The sequence below is a fragment of the Egretta garzetta genome, unplaced genomic scaffold, assembly GCF_000687185.1.
Source record: "Egretta garzetta isolate BGI_Z169 unplaced genomic scaffold, ASM68718v1 scaffold235, whole genome shotgun sequence".
Classification (NCBI taxonomy): domain Eukaryota; kingdom Metazoa; phylum Chordata; class Aves; order Pelecaniformes; family Ardeidae; genus Egretta; species Egretta garzetta.
Genome location: NW_009259792.1, coordinates 1,321,524 through 1,342,138, shown reverse-complemented (window position 1 = coordinate 1,342,138; position 20,615 = coordinate 1,321,524). Strand labels below are relative to the sequence as shown.

Here is a 20,615-nt window from a genome sequence, read left to right as displayed (position 1 = left end):
GTAGGGAACAAGGATAGTCCCGTATAAAAAGTTTTTCGCTGCATTTTTAAGGAGAATTTTGTTTTGAGTTGTGCAAACTTGATGTTTATGCCATTTGCCCATGAAAATTTTCAGGATTATTTTCATTCGCTGGACCAGCACTGAAAAGTTCACTCCAAAAGGAACACTTTAACCAAGCATTCTTTATGTGGTCTTCAATTAATAAACAGGAATATGCCTTTCTAACCCTGTGGGTAATGATTTTTCTGTTTGCTGCTACTGTATGTAACCTAAATGAATGGGGCATTTATATACCGTCCTTTCATCTGGGATATCAAAGCACTTTATAAATATGGACCAATTGGTCTGATGTGCAACCACTGAATTGTGGCCTTCTCGGAGGTGGCATGTGGTTGACATTTTGGCTGGCAAAGCACATTTGAACATCAGAAACTGTTGGTTTTCTCAGATGGGGTAGGCTTGGAGGTGTGTGTGTGTGTGAGACTATCAGAATTCATTTCTAACACATCCCTGCCCCAACACTGGGAAGCAGCACCACTACCTACTTTCCAGCTAGGTAAAGTATGGTCTTGGCTAAGAGCATGGCCATTGTCCATCACTGGATGACTAATTTTAGCGTGGACCAAGACAGTGGCTGTCAAAAATTATTACCATATGGTAAGCTGGTAAATTGCCACAAGAAAATGAGCTTGGTGGTCCCAGATTAGTTTCATATGGACAGGTGTCTACACCACAAAATCACAGTCATAACTGCTACTAGCTGTTGGGTTTCAGAAGGGAGGTCCAGGACTGAATGGGGGGGTAGCAACACAAGTGATGCTTCTAGAGGTGGGATCTCAAGGCCAGAGAGATGAGGCTGTCTGTGTCTGTTGAGGTGTTTCTTGACACGTGTGGCCACTTCAGTTTCCTGAACTCTCAACTAGCTTATATGGTGCTCTCCATCGTTGTTGTGGCAAGTGCTTTCTCTTACCTTTACACAGAGGCCCTGTCTCTCCCCTGCTTCTACCCCGTTAAATGGATGCCACAAAAAATTTCAGTGGGGAGTGTGTATTGAAGGTATTAAGTTCAGACCACACAAGTAGTCTTTAACGTCTTGGGTATGACTTGGAAAAGCCTCCAGGAACACAGGACTGGAAGGACCTTCTGGGTCACTGATCCCAACCTCCTGCTGTTGCAGGCTTTCACTTTGCATAATCCTTTAGAAAAGCTGAGTAATCTCCAAAAATGTGGACAATCAAAGGAAACCTCGAAAGCTCTCCGTATAAAAAAGGTGTCAAATCTGTTTTGCACTTCCCTAATACCTTTCACCCAAAACTTGTAATGAATTTTGCAAACATGGAGCTAAGAATTGCCATGCCAGTGGGAGGGAAGTATTATCCTTACTGTATTTGTGAGGGAGAATTTGGCAGACAGCAAAATTATGAAGCAAATAGCAATTCTCATTCAGACAAATCTCTTAGTGGCTTGAGTACTCTGGTTCCAGTGGAGATATGCAGATCCATACAATCAAATCCATTAGACAGCCAGGAATTAAAATCCGAGTTCCTGACTCTACCTGTCTTTCAACCACAAAGTGTATACAGCTTAAGATTTTCCATCTGTCAGTCTCACTATTTCTTCCAGAAGAAATAGATACTACATCTTATTTCTCATGTGAAATAAAATTAGCATCATCATATATCATAGTTAAGTATACTCCAGGTGGGCAGGAGATTCTGTTATAATGAGAAGACTATCAGCAGCAGATCTGTAGAAGATACAGTTGAACCATCAAAGAGAGATAAGCTTCCTGCATTTCCACATCATGAGAAAAATGTAACTGAATTCATCCTCAAACCCATGAAAACACACATTCCTTCTGTAGGAAGAATGAATCCTGGGAAATGTATTGTGTTGTATGTCAGGGAAATGTTTCACTTACATCTCTAAGCCAAATTCTACACTCAGTCCCATTGACTCTTGACTGAATTTGACCTCTCTGATTTGCTAGCACATTTTTTAAACTTAAAAGTGTAATTGATGGCAGAGTATGGCCCTGGGGCTATTTATCTATCAGCAGATCATGGTATAGTTGTAAGGAATATCAATAGCATTAGGAAGTGGAGAAACAAGTCCCCACAACCTTGAAGCACCACCGTTGAGACACTGTTTCAGGTTACTGGTGCTAAGACAGGAGTACAGGTCCACCTTTGATCAACATATCTCATAAGGTTTTCTTAAAATTTATTACTTTAGGGGCTGATCCTACTCTACTGCACAGTGGATAAAAATCTATCTTTCCACAGATTTTACCAGACATTTAGGTTGAATTGCAAGTTTGCTAAATGAATCTAGTTCAGCACTGGAGGAGGGAATGCACACACTCCTTATCTCTTGTGCAGATGCTATATTGGCAAAAGTTACTAAAACTGTGCTTGCAAACTTGTCCGCAAAAAATTCGGAGTTGAGGGTTCCTGGGAGGAAGAAAAATTCAGGATAAAGCAGCACAGGGGCCAAATGCTGATGCACCCAATTGCATTGAGAAGGATCAGCCCCAAAGGTTTGTGATACTCGTAGTAAGCAACTGGGAAGTTTGAAGGATTTATTTGCCTCTATTGACAAAGGAAGGAAGAAAAAAAAACCGTGACTGGCTGTAGAGTATGTTTTCTCAGGCCATGGTTGTTAGAATGGCTCATTTCATGCAGTATCTCTAGAGGACACAAGTAAGAAAGAGACAAAACTGTGAATTCAAACAAAATTCAAGTGCTTTCTCACCTCTTCAGGGTAATCTGGCCTTTAATGGAACAGCTTCTTGGCAAATAGGTAGTGAGGCTTTCTTGTTTTCCAAGAGTGCCTGTCCTCACAATTGTTGCGAATGGGTGATTTAGATCGCTTAAAGAATCACCATCAAAGGTATTAGCAAAAGTGGTTTTAATATGATGTTGTAAAAGTGTGACTTAACAAAGTTTGATGGCAAGGTTCGCTCAATTACTGCACGGAAGAAACATACAAAGGGAAGTTGAGTTACACTCGAGTTAAAATGATTCACAGAGAGACCATGGATGCAAAATTGTAAGGAAGAACCTCCCATTGAGTCATGGGGTTCAGAGTAGACCCCCTTGCTTTCTAAGCTCCTGATGGAGCTTAGGTGTGGCTAGGTCCAATCTTAGTCTCAGACTTGGTCAATGGTTTATGTGTAAGGGATCGTACATGCAAACTTTATGTAACATTTCATTAGCATGAATTCAGCATGCAATCAAAGTTACCAAGAAAAAAATTAAAGTTTCCATGCTACAAGGTTAGGCATGATACTGATCACTTACTGCCGTTGGTAAAAGGTCCCTCTGCCTTGAGGAGAAGCCTTGAGAGCTGTCCTGGCTCAAGGGGAGATCATTGTCATGCAGCCACACTGCCTAGCAGAGAGAGCTCAAAAGCGGCTCAATTAGGCTGTCATATTTATAGGATAAAGTGGTTGGCTCCTAGTCACATCACATGTGACGGAAAGGGTATGCAGGAGACTCCTTGTACCCACAACTCTCTTTGTTCCTTGATAAATGAGTCTTGGAAAAGCCACCCGCTATTCATGTGTCAATCACATGATCAGTGTTCCAAGCTCATACGCATCAGCTGGGCCCCTCACTACAGGAAAGATGTTGCATTGCTGGAACATGTCCAGAGGAAAGCAACAAAGCTCAGGAGGGGTCTGGAGCACAAGGCTGATGAGGAGCAGCTGAGGGAACTGGGGTTGTTCAGCCTGGAGAAGAGGAGGCTGAGGGGAGACCTGATCACCCTCTACAACTGCCTGAACGGAAGGGTGTTGGTCTCTTCTCCCAGGTAGCAGGTGATAGGATGAGGGGAAATGGCCTCAAGTTGCACCAAGGCTCATTTAGGTTAGATATCAGGAAAAATTTTTTCACTGAAAGTGTTGTCAAGCATTGGAATGGGCTGCCCAGGGAAGTGGTGGAGTCCCCATCCCTGGAGGGATTTAAAAGATGGGCAGATGAGGGACATGGTTTAGTGGTGGGATGGCAGGGTTAGGTTAACGGTTGGACTTGATGATCTTAAAGGTCTTTTCCAACCTAAGCAATTCCATGATTCTGTGATGTTCACTGTGCCACTCTGCCCCTTAGTGTGTTTTCAGAGAACAGATTGAAACAAGAGGAATTCAGGGCCCAGCTATGGCTCAGGCCTTTACCTCTTCCAGAGCCTGCACCAGGAAGTTTGGGGGTGAAAAGAAATGACCTGCAGAGAGAGTATGAGCCTTCATAACAGGCTTGCTGGGCTCTGTATACACTCTTGGCATTGCACCAAACTTTTGGTTTCCCAGAGCAGGCCTGGCCATGGGTTGGGTGTTCAAAAAGCATTGCCTACTAATACTTGTCTTGGCCAGCAAGAGGGGATCGACAACCCCCTGCCCCTCTGAGCCTGGCAGACTAACACACTTCCATGCCACTGTAGTCCTCTAAGATCAGGTGCGTTTGCCCTGTAGTGCTCCCCAGCCATTTCTGTTACAAAAATACTTTCTGTACTGACATATGGTGCATCGGCAAGGAAACTCATACGAACCAGGACATTTCAGATGACAGTTCACATCTCACCTTTAGCTCAAGCTGCTGTGCAGGGAATACACGGGCAGCCTGAAGAAGGAAGCTTGGTGGGCTCAGCAGGATTGGCAGATCTTACCCCAAAATGCTAGGCTTCACTGGCATCTGCCATAGTGTGGTTGCGTATTTTTAAATCACTTTTAATCAGTTTCCTCTTTGAGATTCTTGTTTGCTGATTTTTCTGTGACAGATTCACTTCTCTCATCGGAGCTTGCTAGTCAGAGATAGACATGGAGCTTAAATTCTTTTTTCTTAAGGTCAAGTTAGGGGTGCCTGAATTGGGGATGTGTGCTCATTCGAGGCGTCCTAAAAACTGAGGCCTATCTCTGTCCTGGAAAGCTCAACTTCAGGCAGCTTTTCTGCAAGTGCAGCTCTTAAAATCCCATAGTCTCCCAGCTGTGTGCTTAAACACTTTACTGACTTTGGGCCTTGGGGAGCAGGGATAGATAACAAATTTGGGGTTGTCTCTCAACCCAAATTTTGAACATACTGCAGATTGCAGTGCTTGCCTTTTGTTATAAATGACAAAATTCAGGATAATGACAATGTTGGTGCGCGCGTCTCAGCTGACTCACAGCACTGCTCCGCATTTGGATGTTTGATTCAAGCCCCGTCTCTAATTATAATGTCTAAGGGACTGGCCAAGTGCAGTGCCTCCGTCTGATGCTGTATGCGGTGCATTGGACGGTGTATCTTGTTCCAAACCTCTGCTGCTATTGCACTGAAAGCATTAGCTATAGCATGACCTATGCAGGGACGTTTTGGGGTTCCTGTAGTCATTTCCAAAGGTGTATCCACTTTCACACTGCCCAGAGAGACTGAGCAGCAATGTTGTCTCGAGATGGGCTCCCTGCCTCTGTGGCAATATAATCAACATCTATGGAAGAGATGTACAGATGGATGCGGGGTGGGCGGGGAGGGGGTCATTAGGGGTTTTTTTGCCTTGGAAGACTTAATTCTCTCCTTTCTAAGCCAGGATTCTGCATGAGTTTTCTTGTTGACTCAATTATGGACTTCGGCAGCTGCACCTTGGGTCTTCCACATCACCACTTCACCAGCCTGTCTCTCCTCATATTCCTGGTGGCATCTGGCCTCCTTCTGTCCTTGGTCTCCTAATAGCCCTTGGCTAGCACAGACTACCCTACTCACGGTCCTTGTTAAAGACTAAATGCTCTTTTTACAGCTTGGTTTCTTTCCATAAAGTTAATCCTTTTACAAGGCAGCTGACCCTTTGGTCTTTCTTCCTCTTGGCATGCTGAAGATTCCCAATGCTGCCAGAATCCCCATCCCTTCCCTTTTTAAGGCAGTCCTGTACGCAAAGCAAATGGCTCCTGCAGGAAAGAGAGAAGCTTCTTGGCACAAAGAGGAGCCTTTCCCAACAAGGTGCATGTATTGTGTCCTTAGAAAACATCTTCTTTCCATTAAAATATGTTATTAAAGATACATATGTATTTCTATTAGAGTCCAAACCATGAGGCTGGATCCAAAGTTAGTCAAACCATGAGGCTGCTTAAATTTGGGCGTACAATCTCATGTGCTTTTTGGCTTGAGTTGCTCTCCTGTTTGCACTGCGTAACACAAAAAACATCTCTACGCTGTTGGGAAAGCTGCTGACACGACTAAGAAACCGAATGGTAAAGACTTGTCATCAAAATCAACAAAAAGGCAAACAGCGACCTGGTGGTGTGAGTAATTGTGACCCCCTGCCCAGCCACACAGAGCAAACTTTCTTTTCTCAATAATCACCAGGTTTTATGAAAGAAAAAAAAATCAGTTGCAGATGAAGCACAGGGCAAAATTTTCCTGCATTCCTCTTACTGGGGAAAAAGAAAAAAATCTCCTTCTTTGTACTTAGTCTGTGTACATCTTCGCTGTGTACTGAGCTGCAAACGGTGGCCTCTCATTTCATTAATTGACAAACACCATCCCCTAAACATTTCCAGGCACAGTCATTTTATTTTCTCAGGTTTACTCAGTGGTTCTTACTGAGGTTTACTTTTTTCCACGCATGTGCTGAGAATAATCTTGCTTCTACAATCTCATCCCTTGTGCTATGAGAAGTTTTGATAACGTAATTCATAAGCAACTTTGTTTTCTGGGTCTTTCTCTTTTTTGCAACTATCCTGGCTTTGGCTATTTACTCTTCTGTTTGCAGCAAACTGCCCCGTTTCCCAAATACTGCAGGACTTTCTGAACTGCAGCATTTCATTCCATTTGTCTCTCTTCTTAAGGGGCTGATCTGTCTTAAAGAAATTTTTCTCATTTAAAAATAATTTTGCTGTGGTTTTACAGTCAGCATGGTTCCCCCCCAAAAAACAAAAACCAAATCCCTGCAGGCTTATTTCTTCTCCTTCTCCCATGATTACGCTGGTGTAATGACACTGATGCCAATGGAATTATTCCTGTTTTACACAAGTATATTTGAGACCAAGGTCTGTAGAATGGGACATACTCAACACCTTCAAAAAACCGTGTCGGGGACTGGGCCAGAAGGGTATCTCCATCTATCAAAAGGGATCTCAAAGTGCTCTTTCATCTTCAGTCTCTCAAGCAGAAGAATACAATCATCCACCAGCAGGATGCAACAACCCCCAGGGTGAAATCTAGCAATACGTTTAACGTGGAGAACAAGGCAAAACCAGCACAACACGGCCCTTTAGGAATGTAAGCAAAGAATACAGTGTCCAGCTGAAATTAGTGTTACTATTTGCCTCGTGGAAATGCTTGGGAAGCCCGGCCAAATTCAAGGCTCCAGTCTACTAGAGCAGCCACAGTGAGGGCAGTCTCTGTTCCTCAGTGCTTGCAGTCCCAGTGACAAATAGCAATCAGACCGTGGGCCAGCAAGAAGTCGAGCCAGGCAGAACTAAAATATCCCTGTTGGAGTGTGGTCCCATGAGGCCAGTGTTATGTCTTACCAGAAACAAAGAGAAGAGCACATTTCCAGTCTCAAAGACTTCTCTGTCCCATTAAGGAAAACTCCAGACTACAATTAGAAAAAAAACAAGAAGAAGAGACACAGCCACAGCGTGCCAGTTTGCGTCCAAAATGCAGCCTAAAAAAAGAGGGCATGTTCCCAGGAGAAGGCTGCTAGCACCCTCTTGGGCTGGCGGCTCCGGCTACCTTGCTCAGGAGGGTGGGAATGTGACCTTGGAGAGAGACCGTGCCTCCCCCAAACCCAAAGCTGTGTCTCCCTCCACCCAGTGAATGTCCAAGCCCACCCTGCACAGCCCAAAATATCAGACCAGAGCTGGTACCTGTGGAGATCAAAGGACACGGACTCAGACGGAGAGACAAGAATGCCTCTGTTTGGTGCAGGGCTGTTGTGTTTGTTTGCTCTCCAAGTGGGCGAAAGTCTCCTCCAGTTAATTATTCAGGAGGACACATGGTGGGAAGGGTGGGTAGGTGGAGGGACAAGGGACTGGGAAGCTCCTAGTGCTGTTTCTCTATTCTTGTCACGTGCATCACACCCCAAAAGCTCTGACTGCTGGTACACAGCTGATAAAGGTGTTGTGCCATACACAGTTAATAGTAAAGCAAGGGCCTGGGTTCATGAAATCTCTGTCCCAAGATGCATCAATGCAACAGTGAATTTGTGAGAAGGGGTAGGAAGAAGTCCAACTGTCTCAGTTGTCCAACTGTTGTTGTAGTTGGATTCAACCGTATGGTGAAATGAGCTGGATCGTACCCCTAGATCAGTTCAGATCATAATCTAAGGATATTAAAGTTAAGCATGGAGAAGATGGTGGTGACCACTGACTGGATCTGTGAGTGGGTGTCATGTACATTTGGGTGGCTACTGGCTAGTGTAATCAAACTGGACGTAGGGGTAGGCTGAGTTTACTCTTGCAAGCACAGGTCTGGGTTTCATTTCAAGTCTGCTACAGATTTCCTAACTGGGTCACTGTGCCAGCCTGTAACACAGAAATTATATGTTCTTCCTTCACTGAGCTGTCACAAGGCTCAAGGCTTGAAGGTTTCAAAACTGGTTGAAGATCTGCAAGAAAAAGGGTGGTGTAAGAAAGAGCATATGCTATGGATCTCTTTATATATGCTACATTACCAAAAGCGCTATATTTATATATTTCAAAACTGGGCACTGGGTTACATTTTCATTCTCCAGTACAAAGGCAAATACATTCCAAACAAAGCAATGTTGTTTCAACAAAGCAAGGGTTGAAATCTCTCCAGGGCTTCATTCTGTCTCATTTAGATCGGGCATAAGATCTTAAAGCAGAGTTTAGTGGTCGGCTGATCATGTTCCTCTGGGAAATGACAGACTGGTAATTCAAAAAGGGTAGTGAAGTACAGCATTGTCTTGGTCTGCAGGACTGTTCTTCAATAAAACCAGCGGCTCACCCGGGTTACAGGAGAACATTTTTTTCCAAAGGAGCTGTGGCTCTTCATTAAACAAAGGAATTCACCTCCGGCTAGACTTGGGTGTAAAATGAAAATGTTATTGGAGACAAAATGTCTTTGTGAAGACAGCATTTCCATGATGCCTGCCACAGTTGCCTGGGCATATCTAGCAGTTGAAATGAAAGTTAGGACGAAAGGTGCATCTCCAGGGCACCGAATCTGTATTTGTTAAAAATTTCTTTCAGGCTTAGGAGGTGGTTTCAGTTCAGGCCAGGAGCCCTGAGGAGCAGATAAGCAGCCTGGGTCGTGTCTGGCCATGGGCTGGCACTTACTCGCTCTGCAGTGAGGGCCCAGATTCGATCATGAGTAAGTTGACTCTTTCAGGACTTTCCCAAAAGCCTTTCCTTAGAATAAACAAGTACTCCCACATCTGACACAGGAGATTGGGAAAGAATCCTAGGGTATCTAAATACAAAAAATTACAAGATATGCCTCCTCCTCTCCGACTCTCCCAACACACTCGGGAAAGTTCACAAACAGAAAAGATGCAGTAGGGTCATTCATGGAAACAATTCATGTCCAGACTGGCATAACTCAGGTGTTCAGGTATGACTGTCTCCCACTGGGATTAACTCTATAGGAGGTACAGCCTATATGGTTCCTCAGTGTATGAAGATGAGAAAAAACACCTCAGGGTGGGCAGTTTCAGGGGATTTTTATTACGAGATTATTTTCCTAAAAATGGCACCATCCCTCTGGGGATGAAACATACTGGGAACTATATGAAACTGTAATGAATTCCATGTGTTATTTCCTACTTTTCTCTCATACTTAAGGCAAGATCATTCCCTTGTCATCTTCAGATCACCTAAGGGCTCTTTATTGTACAGCCAAAGTGTCCACCTTTAGCTTGCTGAGCAAGTTTTGGCCTGCAGACTCTTAGGCAGTGCAACACCCAAACCAATCTCGCAGAGACACTGTCTTGCACCATGTCTAATCATGGCCTACTCAGCCTCTCCCCTTCACCCAAATATTTCTTACCAAGGAGGGCCAAAAGCCATGGTTCTGCTCAAGATGGGACAAAAGACTTCCCGCACTCCTTTTCATCGTCTCTTGCATTTAAGTACTGAGTTTCCAGAGCTTGAGAAATGGTATAAGATGAGGACTTCTGGACCATTGGTCTGCTATGGTATAAAATTCTTATGTAGACTTAGCAGAAGCTTATCAAGGCTTAGCAGAAGCCTTGTGCTGGGGCAGTCAGATGGTAAATACCCAGGAAAAGATATAGTCACAGTGTTTCAGTTGGGAACACTGATGTGATGAGCCCTTTTTTGAAAAAGGGACATTTCCATCTAAAGCTTAACATGGCAGAGGTGCAGGGTAACTCAGACTGGATGCAGTTTTTCATTAATCAGCCCAAGGAGAGCCATGCAGTGTAGGCACCAGAAGCCTGTCCACTTCAGGCTGAACAATGTCCTTGCTGGACATTCTGTAGGAACCTGAAATCTCATTGACTCATGTGTACTGAATTTCCAGACTTGACTCACTGGCTACTAAAACCATAAGATTGCATGGTGTGTCTCGTATTTTTCCTGGAAAAAAAAAAAAAAAAAAGAGCAGGTTAATATAACTACATTTGGCTAATTAACATCTGAATCTGTTTTGAAATCTCCAGAGCATATATGTAAAGACATTAAACTAATCTCAAACCAGCAAAGAAAAAAACCCCAAATGTCTGGACCTTCAGGATTTGTTTCTGCAATGTTCCTGGTTTCCTCATCCGTTGGGCTAAAGGCAAAAGATATAAATTCTGTCTCTTCTCTTTTGTAACTCTTAGTACCTGCTGAATTTCATGTGATCATGGGCTTATTCTAGGGCCTTGTGTGGCAGGAAGTGCTATGAGAAAGGTACAAAGAGTAGATACACAGGTGGTTTTAGAGAAAATGCAATCCGGCTGATTACTATAAAAAAAAATCTGCTGTGTAAATGGAAAAACTTCCTCACAAAATGCAAAACTAACCTGAGAAACTCATTGCTGTAAGAATTAATTGAGACCAAAACCTTGCCAAAGAACAAGAAAAAAAGAAAAGAAGAAAAAGAAAAAAGAAACAGGAAAAAGAAAAATAATAAAAAAAGCCAGATGAGATGTTTACAAGGCTAATAAGACCATAATAAGGACATTTAGAAACACAATAGTACTTATTAAGGAAAGAAAACAAGACTCTCAGAAGAATTAAACATGTTGAAAAAGCTATCTGCTTCAGGACAGAAAAAACCCCTTGGTGTAGCTAATGGCCAGATTCAAAGAGATAATTAAGCACCAGCTCTACTTTTGGTTGCAGTCCATACAGTTGCAGTCCATTTTGAGCCTGATCTTAAATCAAATTTGTTGGCCTGCATTGTATAAAAGGTGATTGTCGACAGCGTGAACATCTGTCTTTGGCCAAAAACCTGATCCATTAATGGAACATTGGGAAAATTTCCTACCACAGACTACGGCATAACTGTTATTGAAGACTTTTGATAGCTTCCTTTGATGCAGCTTTTGCTGACCATTGCAGAGGCAAAACACCAGGCAAAATGGACAACGTGGCCCGATCAATTATAATGCTTACATCTTACTTTTTCTTTTGTCCCTCTGGAAATAGCTGTCGGTCTTACTTTAGTTTCAGTGGACCTAAACAGTCTCTTCAGCCACTTCTCCATCCTCAGTACGTTGCTGAGAAGGGAGCACATGCGGATGGAGAAGAGATGTCCTTGCATGGCCGCAGGGAGGGATGGGCTGCCAGTCTCCTTAAATACAACAGATTTTCCTGCTGTGCCTTACTTCTGTGCTGCAAAGGGGAGGGAAAGAAAGCTTCCCCAATTTAAGAAGATACGTCAATAGAGGGGTAGGGTAAAGGAGCCATCAGAGGGCTGCGTTGGCAATGTCACTTGACGGGGAAGATGAAAGTGGCCTTTGCTCCTGGCTCCATTGTGGACTTCTGTCAAGGCATTTCATTTTTCATGTGTTTCAGTCTGGCCCCCATAAAGTGCAGCCAGTGTGAGACTCGTCTGTGCAGTGCTTTGAGCACAGCGGGAAAAATGTGTTAGGCAATGAATATTGTCATGAGGAATTGCCTGCTGCCCAGCAATATTACCTCTCCAACGTGCCTACCTCCTCTCTTCCTGTTCCCCCTCCACGCTGAGAAGTTAGGGCATCCTCAGGGACTCTTCCTTTGTGAAAATAACAGGAGCTGCTGTGCACTTTTAGAAGTCTGGCTTTGTCCCATAGGTGTCAAAGAAGGACCTTAGGTTCTTGGAAAATCTGGTCCCAAATGAGTGTAAAAATGCACATTTTGTCAGGAAGTGAATAACATCTCACTGAAATTAAGCCAGGGACAAAGATGAAAAAGCAGATGGCCCATGACAAACTGTGAGAACAAATTTGTTCGCATGACATGGGAATAAGTATGTACTCATAACAGACTATTACTCAAGAAATTTTGAAAGAGCACAACTCCACAGGAGTCATAATGTGATTAGTCACATAAAGCCCAGTTCAGCTAGGCCTGGTATATTGTACCTGAAAGAAGAGAAACAGACCCCAAAAAAAACCACAATTAAAAAAAAAAAAAAAAAAAAAAAAAAGCATTCCAAAGAGATGCACGAGTTTATGAAGTCAGAAAAAAACTCTTAAGCAAATTAAAATCTGTACAGTAGCACGTGGATTGTTATTAGGCTGCTTAAAAAGCAAGAAGCCAAAGGAAGGAGCCTTGCTAAAGTGACTCAACCAGTAGGGTTTTAGTTTGACAACACAGAGACAGAGTTGGGCTATTTTTGGTGAAACATCTTGGACTCTGGGACAGACTTTGCTACATGCCCCATTACAGCATGGTTCTGGCAATCTACAACGATTTCCAAAATACCTCTTTTTTTTTTTTTTTTTTTTTTTTTTTTTGTTGTGGGAGTGACGGGTGAGAGAAGTTTGAAAATTAGAGGAATAGGGCTGATTTTGAGCACTGTGATCTATTGATGTGGTTTTTGAAATTAGTATTTCATACAAGACTCCTTATCTTGAGTAGGCATATTTATTTACATGAAATTGCTTTTGTCATTAAAGATTGCAATACCTTGGCATATACGATATTTGGGGATATTTCCACATATCCAGAGATGAGTGGATTCTTAGGATATAAATGTGATTTGCTTTATCTAAAAAGTAATTAACAATAACCTTGCCTAACGCTTTTATGAATTTTCTATGACTTTCCAAGCTGCTGAGACAAAAGCACATGAGTGTTCAGAGCTAGTTTAGGTTTTTATGAATAAAAGATGCTAGTCACAATATCTAGAACCAAATTCAATTTCTGAAATCACATATATGCAAACACTGATCCTGGAGTGCTCATAGTGATGTTTGTGTTCAGACCTATTCTAATGTAGTATCTGGTAGTCTCTTTGCCCAGTGCTGTAATTCAATCCCTTCTAAACTTGATTTACAGCTTGAGGCCCTTCTAAGTGTGGCTGCAGACCGGCAGTGGGAAGCAATGCCACTCTGTATCTGAATCAAACCTGAGCAGCACGGAGGGATGGCTTCAGATTCAGATCCCAAAGATGGACTTTGTCCGTGCAAAAGCGGTACCGCCCTTGCTTACGCCGATGTCGCTGTTGGACTTTCATTTACCACAAGTTGTTAGGACTCCAGTTTCACTTCTTACCAGAAAGAGGAGGCAGGCATATATTTAGACTTTCTTGGGAAGCAGCTGCAAAATGAAGTGGGAGTGCGTGCGTGCGCTTGGTCTCACAGAACCACACGCAGACGCTGCTGGCTTTAGAGCAACTTCATAAACCTGAGCAGAAAGGACAGTGCACCAAGGCCTCCTGCAGGTTACCGTGTCACTGAAGGGGCGGCATTACTCATTTCAACATCTTAATATCCTTATCATTGAAACAGATTGGTTGTTCAGCGCTGACTCACTCGAAAGATTATCGCCTTCTGAACCACCAGCTCATTTCTTGAAGCACTCTAAGGGCCTAAGTGTCTACTTTATGGCACTTCAAACCTTATCTTCATGGTTTTATGCCTTCCATGGGAACATAGAGGCAACACTACCTATCTGCTATTCTGATTTGATAGGGTAGTGGAACACTGGAATGGGTTGCCCAGAGAGGTAGGGGAGGCCCCATCCCTGGAAACATTCAAGACCAGGTTGGATGGGGCTGTGAGCAACCTGATCTGGTTAAAGGTGTCCCTGCTCACTGCAGGGGGGTTGGACTAGATGACTTCTAAAGGTCCCTTCCAACCCAAAACATTCTATGATTCTACAAAATTACTTGCTACATCTATACATAAAGTGGGGAATCCAACTTACCGAACATCAGCCATTTAGAAGTTAGTCAGCCCATCTAAGACAGTTGATCTAGTCCTACAAGAAGCGCTGGAAGGGGAGGGACACTCCACAACATGATCCTCTCACCCTTCTTAGGGACCTGATGGCTTGGGATGGCTTATCCCCAGGGGTGCTTCTTTCTCTGCTGGAGCCTGGGCAACTGCCTTGCACTAGATGCCATCTAAATGGCTAATGTTAGATGAGCTGAATCCCATGCAGTGTGCTAGCTAGTGGAAAATCATGCCCCTGCTTTTGCCTCAAGGTTTCTCCTTCACAGACCTTTCCCTTGTTAGCTGACAAAAGACTAAGAAATCGGGGTTTGCAGCAATCTGGCTGTGAGGCAGATAAAATCAGTAGTCAAACAAAAGCAGCTAAGATAGCCAAGACTGCCTGAAAAGTTAAATGCATGCTCTTCTCGTACAGATGAATGCATTTAAAATAACTTTAGTTTCCCCATTCTCACAGGGCAGCCCATTAATCTTTTGGTAACATTCATCATCATGGGCAGGCAACGTACCAGGAAATCCTCTCCTGGAGGTGCTCCTCTGCTCTCTCTCATTGCTGTATCACCTGGCCAATTTGCAGTCCTGTGAGTTTTTAACACCCCAAGGGGCTCTCAGAGTTGGCAGCGCAGCACTATTCCGTATTATTTGCAAAAAGGTAACACAAAGATGTGCAACAGCTTTCTCTTCGGGCGATCCATAGTAGATCAGGAGGGTAGTGAATGTTAGGCATCCAGTGTTTCTCAGCTGGGCACCCATCTTATTTTTACGCACCTGGTATAGGATTTCTGTTTTGACATGTAGGCATTTCCAGTGCATGGCATCGACATCTGAGTCGGTTATTCTACGTTACCCCCACCAAACAGATGAGGACACATATTTCTCATTCTAGCAATAAAGAGGTGATGCTAGACCTATTTAATCCACTGACTGTGAAGAAAGCCTAGGGAATTAGAGAAGATGTAGATACCTATACCATAAACTGCTAAAGCTAGAGGTGACATGAATCCCATCTCAGTAAACTAGTTCTTCTAAAGGATGAGGCCAAACTCCCTAAGCAGCCAGTAGAAATAAGTGATTCTGAGTCTGTTCAGACAAATACAGATTATGTGTCTAAGCCTTCGCTTTGGAGGCTTTCCCTCTATATACATAATGGAAAATGGAAGAGGTCCTTTCAGGGAATTTCTTCACTAGGCACTTACATTTCACTTGTTTAGATGAATTGGATCCTAGCCAAGGTTTTCTGAGTCCTGGATTAACTTCCCTAACTGGTGAAATAAGTTTTCTTCTGAGCTAGAAGCCTACCTTGAACAGTCCATCTTTGCATGTGGAAGTACGCTATAGTTACCTACCCATCTTCTGTAGATTAGTTGTACTGGAGGATGCTAAATGACCATGCACAGGTCAGTCGTTATGTTTAGGGAAGGTCACTGTATTTGTCTGAGCACCTTGTCTTCAACATCTCTGTTCTCTGCAGGCATCCATCCAACCCCATTTAGCCACAGCTCTGTCAAGATGCAGATCTAACACCCCCAGGAATGAGTGTGCACCTGCATGCTCCAGTTAAGAAGACTCTCCTTCTGCTGGCGCTGTACAAAAAAGTGAAAAAAGGAAGCACTAGAGTTGTGATGAGTTGCAACATTCAGATAAAACAAAAAAAATTAGAGAGGAAGGAAATAAATGGAATCATCCTGTTGTATATGATAAGCAACTGTAGTATCTTGCTCCATGCTTCATTGTGCTTAGTACTTCCATATTCCTGGGCTTTCTCAAACATGCCCTGGCAATTTTTTCCATGGAGAAGAAAATATTGACCCAAGTCGACCCTGCTTTGAGCAGGGGTTTGGACTAGAGGGTGTCCAGAGGTCCCTTCTAACCTCAACGATTCTGCGATTCTGCAATTTTCATCAGCAGTTTGGGTCTCTGGATGTTGAGCTGTTGAGTCAGATCCTGTCCAGACAAGCAGTTGCTCTGGGTGCGCAGACTGTGCAATGTCAGCCACCAATCTGAGCAGTGCAGCAGCTTCTACACGTCCTGGCTATGCCAGGACCCCTGCACGGGTGCCCAGACACCCATGTGGAATCTCTTAGATAGAAGTATGGGAGCCTGATCAAGCTGAGCAAGATGTGTTTAAGAGGCTGCATGGGGTAAATAAATTTTAAAGGGAGGATTAGTGGTATGACAAAGCTGTGGCTTCTGATAGGGAAGCCATGCTGTTTGGAAAGTTTTCATCTAAAAGAAGAGCCTTTGGTGACCATATTTTTCTCTCTACTTTTGTCTATATTAGTTACTACTCCTTGTATTTTAACCCCAATTACTCTTTAACCATATAAGAATCATTTGTGACCATTATTTGTCACAGTGCTAAACCAGATTACTCAAGGTTTGTGGAGCTTCCTCTGCTCTCCCATGTATGGAAAAACATTACACTCAATTTGGTTTGTTTGGCCAGTGTGGACAGGGATTAGCCATGCTATATATGGACCATAAACACTGTTCTGGTTAACACTACGGTTGAGCCAAACCTGAACCTTTCATCTCACCCTTTGCAAACTTTGGTGGTTTGGATGGAAATGGAACCTGTATTTGAACTGTGCTTTATTTTTGTTTTTGTTTTGAAAAACCAAAGTCCTGTCAATAACACTTTGGAAACCCAACATCCAGCATCCTCAGCCCACCTCCAGTGAACAGGAATCGAGTGCCTGTGTAGGCAGGGACTTCGTGTTGGGAAGAAAGCCAATACACAAAGGAAGGAAACTGTTTCAAGGAACCTGCAGTAACTTTCCATAAAAATCTCAGGGATATAAGGGCATGCTGAATTTTGTGTCATAATCCCCTCCAACCAACATGTGTGCTTGTTTAGGGAAAACATGGTGGTCCCATGTGGAACAAAGATGGACTTTTGTAGGCTGCATATCCAATTGGTTTGGTCTTAGAAATTACAGGGAAAAGCCTTCATTTGCTTTTGACTCTCAGTTTCAGTTTGCTATCTGGAATACCAAACCAGCTGGTAATGAAAACAGATTTCTCACATCAGATTTTTTAGATGCCAGAAATAATAATAGTGTAGTGTTAACACCTCAGTACTTGGCTTTCTCTAGGTTGTCTTAACCTAGATAAATCTATTAATTTGTGTCTTTGTATCCACAGCAGTGCCTTAAAATTTGCGCTTAATTGCAGCAGAAGTAGTTTTAAAATCCATCTGTCTAACACTGACCGTTCCTGTAGCATCTCACCACCTTCTTTATAATGTGTTCCCAATGCTGAAATAAAGATCTGTGGCATGGTATAGTAATTCCACTTATGCAGATCTTTGAGGCTGTTGAAAGGCCAACATTTCCTATTATACTTCTGGCTTCAGAATTACCGTAACAATAGGTTCATCCTTACCCTACAGTATTTACCAACTAGGCAGAGCGGGTAGAGCACCTTGTCCCATAGCATGGCTCTCCCAGTCTTTGCATATTCCCCAGAGACTGCTCTGTCATCCTACACAGTATCTGTTGAACTTGGTCCAAGCAAGCATTTTTCTAATGGCCTTAGTGAACATTGGATGAGGTCCACTCAACTGCTTGCAAGGTGGCATAGGTGTCAAGCCAGGATGCACAGTGTCAACAGTTTCTTTCTCAGTCTCTTCTTTGTTGATTTTCATAGCTGAAGCTGCGAAATCCCAGGCAGGGATCTATGTCTAAGTTTAATTTTGTGAACTCTTCCATGCTTCCACACAAAAAAAAAAAAAAAAAAAATTATTGAGAGTTTAAGCCACTAACTATCTCTTGGTGTTTCTGGTGTTGACCTGTCCATTCAAACCAGAATGCTGAAAACTGGGACCCTCTATGAAGCAGTAATTTACTTCAGCTCTGGCAGCATTCATTCAGCCCTAACACCTCCACGGGAGATCTGAGTCAGTTAGGACATTACCATCGTTCCGTGACTGGTCAGGAAAACACAGCAGGTAATTCACCAGCTAGTGCATATGTATGAGATGTCAACTAGAAAAATGTTAAGGCCTGTCCACAGGCTTTATGAAGAATGCAAGTGGAAGGATAGTTTAGATTTGTGGTGTTAAATTCCATGTTTACCTACAGTAGGCTCTTGTCTTTGAGTATGTCTGTTCTTTTCTAGTTGGCCTACAAGAGAGTATGACTACCAGCTAATGAAATTCTCCCTTGCATCAAAAAGGCCTAGTCCCACTGAAGTGACAGCAAGCAACAGTCCATGTATGTAAGTACATGTGTGAATCAAGGCTCATGATGTGTCTTCCTTGCAGACTCAGACCCATGCACTCCTGATGCTCCACCTGCTGCCACTTCACCTCCAACTTCTGAAGAACCTGGACCTTTCACAGCTCCAGCATCACCCTCCTCTTCCTCTGATACTGGTACTGCATCATTTTCACCACCATTACCTGCCTGTGTTACAGCCTTACATCCCAAACCGCCTCCTATTCCACCATCAACATCAGCTTCTGCTGCCACTGTTCACCCTGGACTCCTTTCTCTTCCTGCACCACCCACCTCTGCTCCAACCCTGCACCCTGGACTTTATTTGCCAGTAGTCCCAGCTGGCAGTGCCACCCACCTCATCAACTGGCTGCCCTTCCTCACTTCCGCAACACTCACCACCATTCGAGGGAAGGAGGAAGACCAGCCACCCATAAGAATGGGCTCCCTGGAAGGCATGAAGCGCTGCACCAGCACACCTCCACACCCTTCCCGTGATGGAAATCCCCAGGCAGTGCCCATGGGAGACAGGGCTCCAGAGGCTGCTTCCTCACCACCAGCTGCCCACACCATGCCCCCAAGCTCCGAGCAGGCATCGGCGAACGTGAGCGACATCCTGGCAGAGCTGCGGACGATGAACAGCCATCTCTCCGTCATCGCCCGAGCCCTGACACAGCTGGTGTCGTCACTGGCACCGCAGCAGGACGCGCATGGCACCCCACCTCCTTAGTGCCAGGCTCTGCACCAGCTCACCCTGCTCAGAGGGGCTGGCGCTGGCCGGGGACAGCCCACGGTGGAGGTAGGGAGGAGGAAAGGGACCCTACCCAAACCTGCCCCTACCATCTGTGCCAGTCCGCTGTGCTCTCTGCCACTGACCACGTCTCCCCAGTGGGTTTTTCTGCTTGTTTGTTTATTTCGTCCTTGTAAATGGCTGCATATATTAAAAAATAGTTTTGTGGTCTTGTTAATAAAATTGTTTATATTTCTTGCATTCCTTTCGGATGTGCTCGCTCCCCTCCTCTCACCCATTAACCACACAAGCACTGGTTGGAATTGGTGAGGTCTTGCACAGTGAACATGGAGAATCTGAAGTGGTGAGAAGTCACCCACAATAAAATGCTCAGGGAGGTGACAAAACCCTCCTGAGCAACGTGGGGGGGACACAGACAGGAAGGAACACAATAAAACTCTGAAATTTTTTCCTATTTCTCTCCATCCACGCTGCATGGCATGGCTCTGCTGAAGTTGGAGCGCTTCCCAGCACACTAAATCTCAGGGGTAATTGCAGTTACTGGCACAGGTAAGGGCCGTGATAAATTGTTCAAAATACAGTTCAGGGTAGGTGTCTAAGGAGTACTTGGTCTGAACAGCTACAAAACAGCCTCATCAACCTCTTGTCCTCTGAGAGAGCGTGAACCAAAGGCAGCGCAGCGCTTAGCTGGAGCGTATCTGATTTATTTGCCAGTGGTGCCTGGGGTTCTTCAAGGGCATACATGGGCCAACCTAATTTACAGCAATTAGCCAGGCACACGCGGATAGATCCCGACATTTCACCATCCTTGTCCTATTGCCAAGCTGCAGTGGCTCGCCTAAAGGTGTCATTGAAGGCATGAAACCTCAAACAATCCTCTTTGAGGATGGGGAAAGCGCTCTTGGGCATGAATCCAGGACTGTTCCCCCCCCGCCGCCCCCCGAGATTTGTGACCTGAAGAGCAGCTGGTGAGGTACCCTTGGTGGCCTGGAAGAGACACCAGAGCTGGGAGCTGAAAGTTGGGATGTGCTTGGTGCTCTGGAAGAGCCCCAGGGAAGAGGACTAGCAGCTCTTGCAGAGCCATTTTGTGCATCTCCAGCCACAGTCTGCCCATAGAGCAAATAACCATCCGTCAAAATAAGATGTTTTCCCAAAGGTGGGCCAAGCATGGGGCCAGCGGAGGCTGAGCCAGGTTACGTGGCTGCTCTGTCTTTCATCTCAATGAATTATAATGAAAGAAATGCTCATGGCAAACAAGAGGAAAGAAGAGCCCCTGTGAAGTTTGGTATGATCTTGCCTTAATTTAGCCATGCAGCCGTCAGATATCA

General features: G+C 44.1%; 1 protein-coding gene across 1 annotated transcript in view; it reads left to right on the top strand.

Moving 5' to 3' along the window:
* The window catches only part of RUNX2 (RUNX family transcription factor 2), a 160,186-nt gene extending 140,920 nt beyond the window's left edge, over window positions 1–19,266 (top strand). The window contains exon 7 of the mRNA XM_035895128.1: window positions 18,584–19,266. Coding sequence (XP_035751021.1) covers window positions 18,584–19,266 — 683 coding nt within the window. The remainder of the gene's footprint in view (window positions 1–18,583) is intronic.
* The last annotated feature ends 1,349 nt before the right edge of the window (window positions 19,267–20,615 follow it).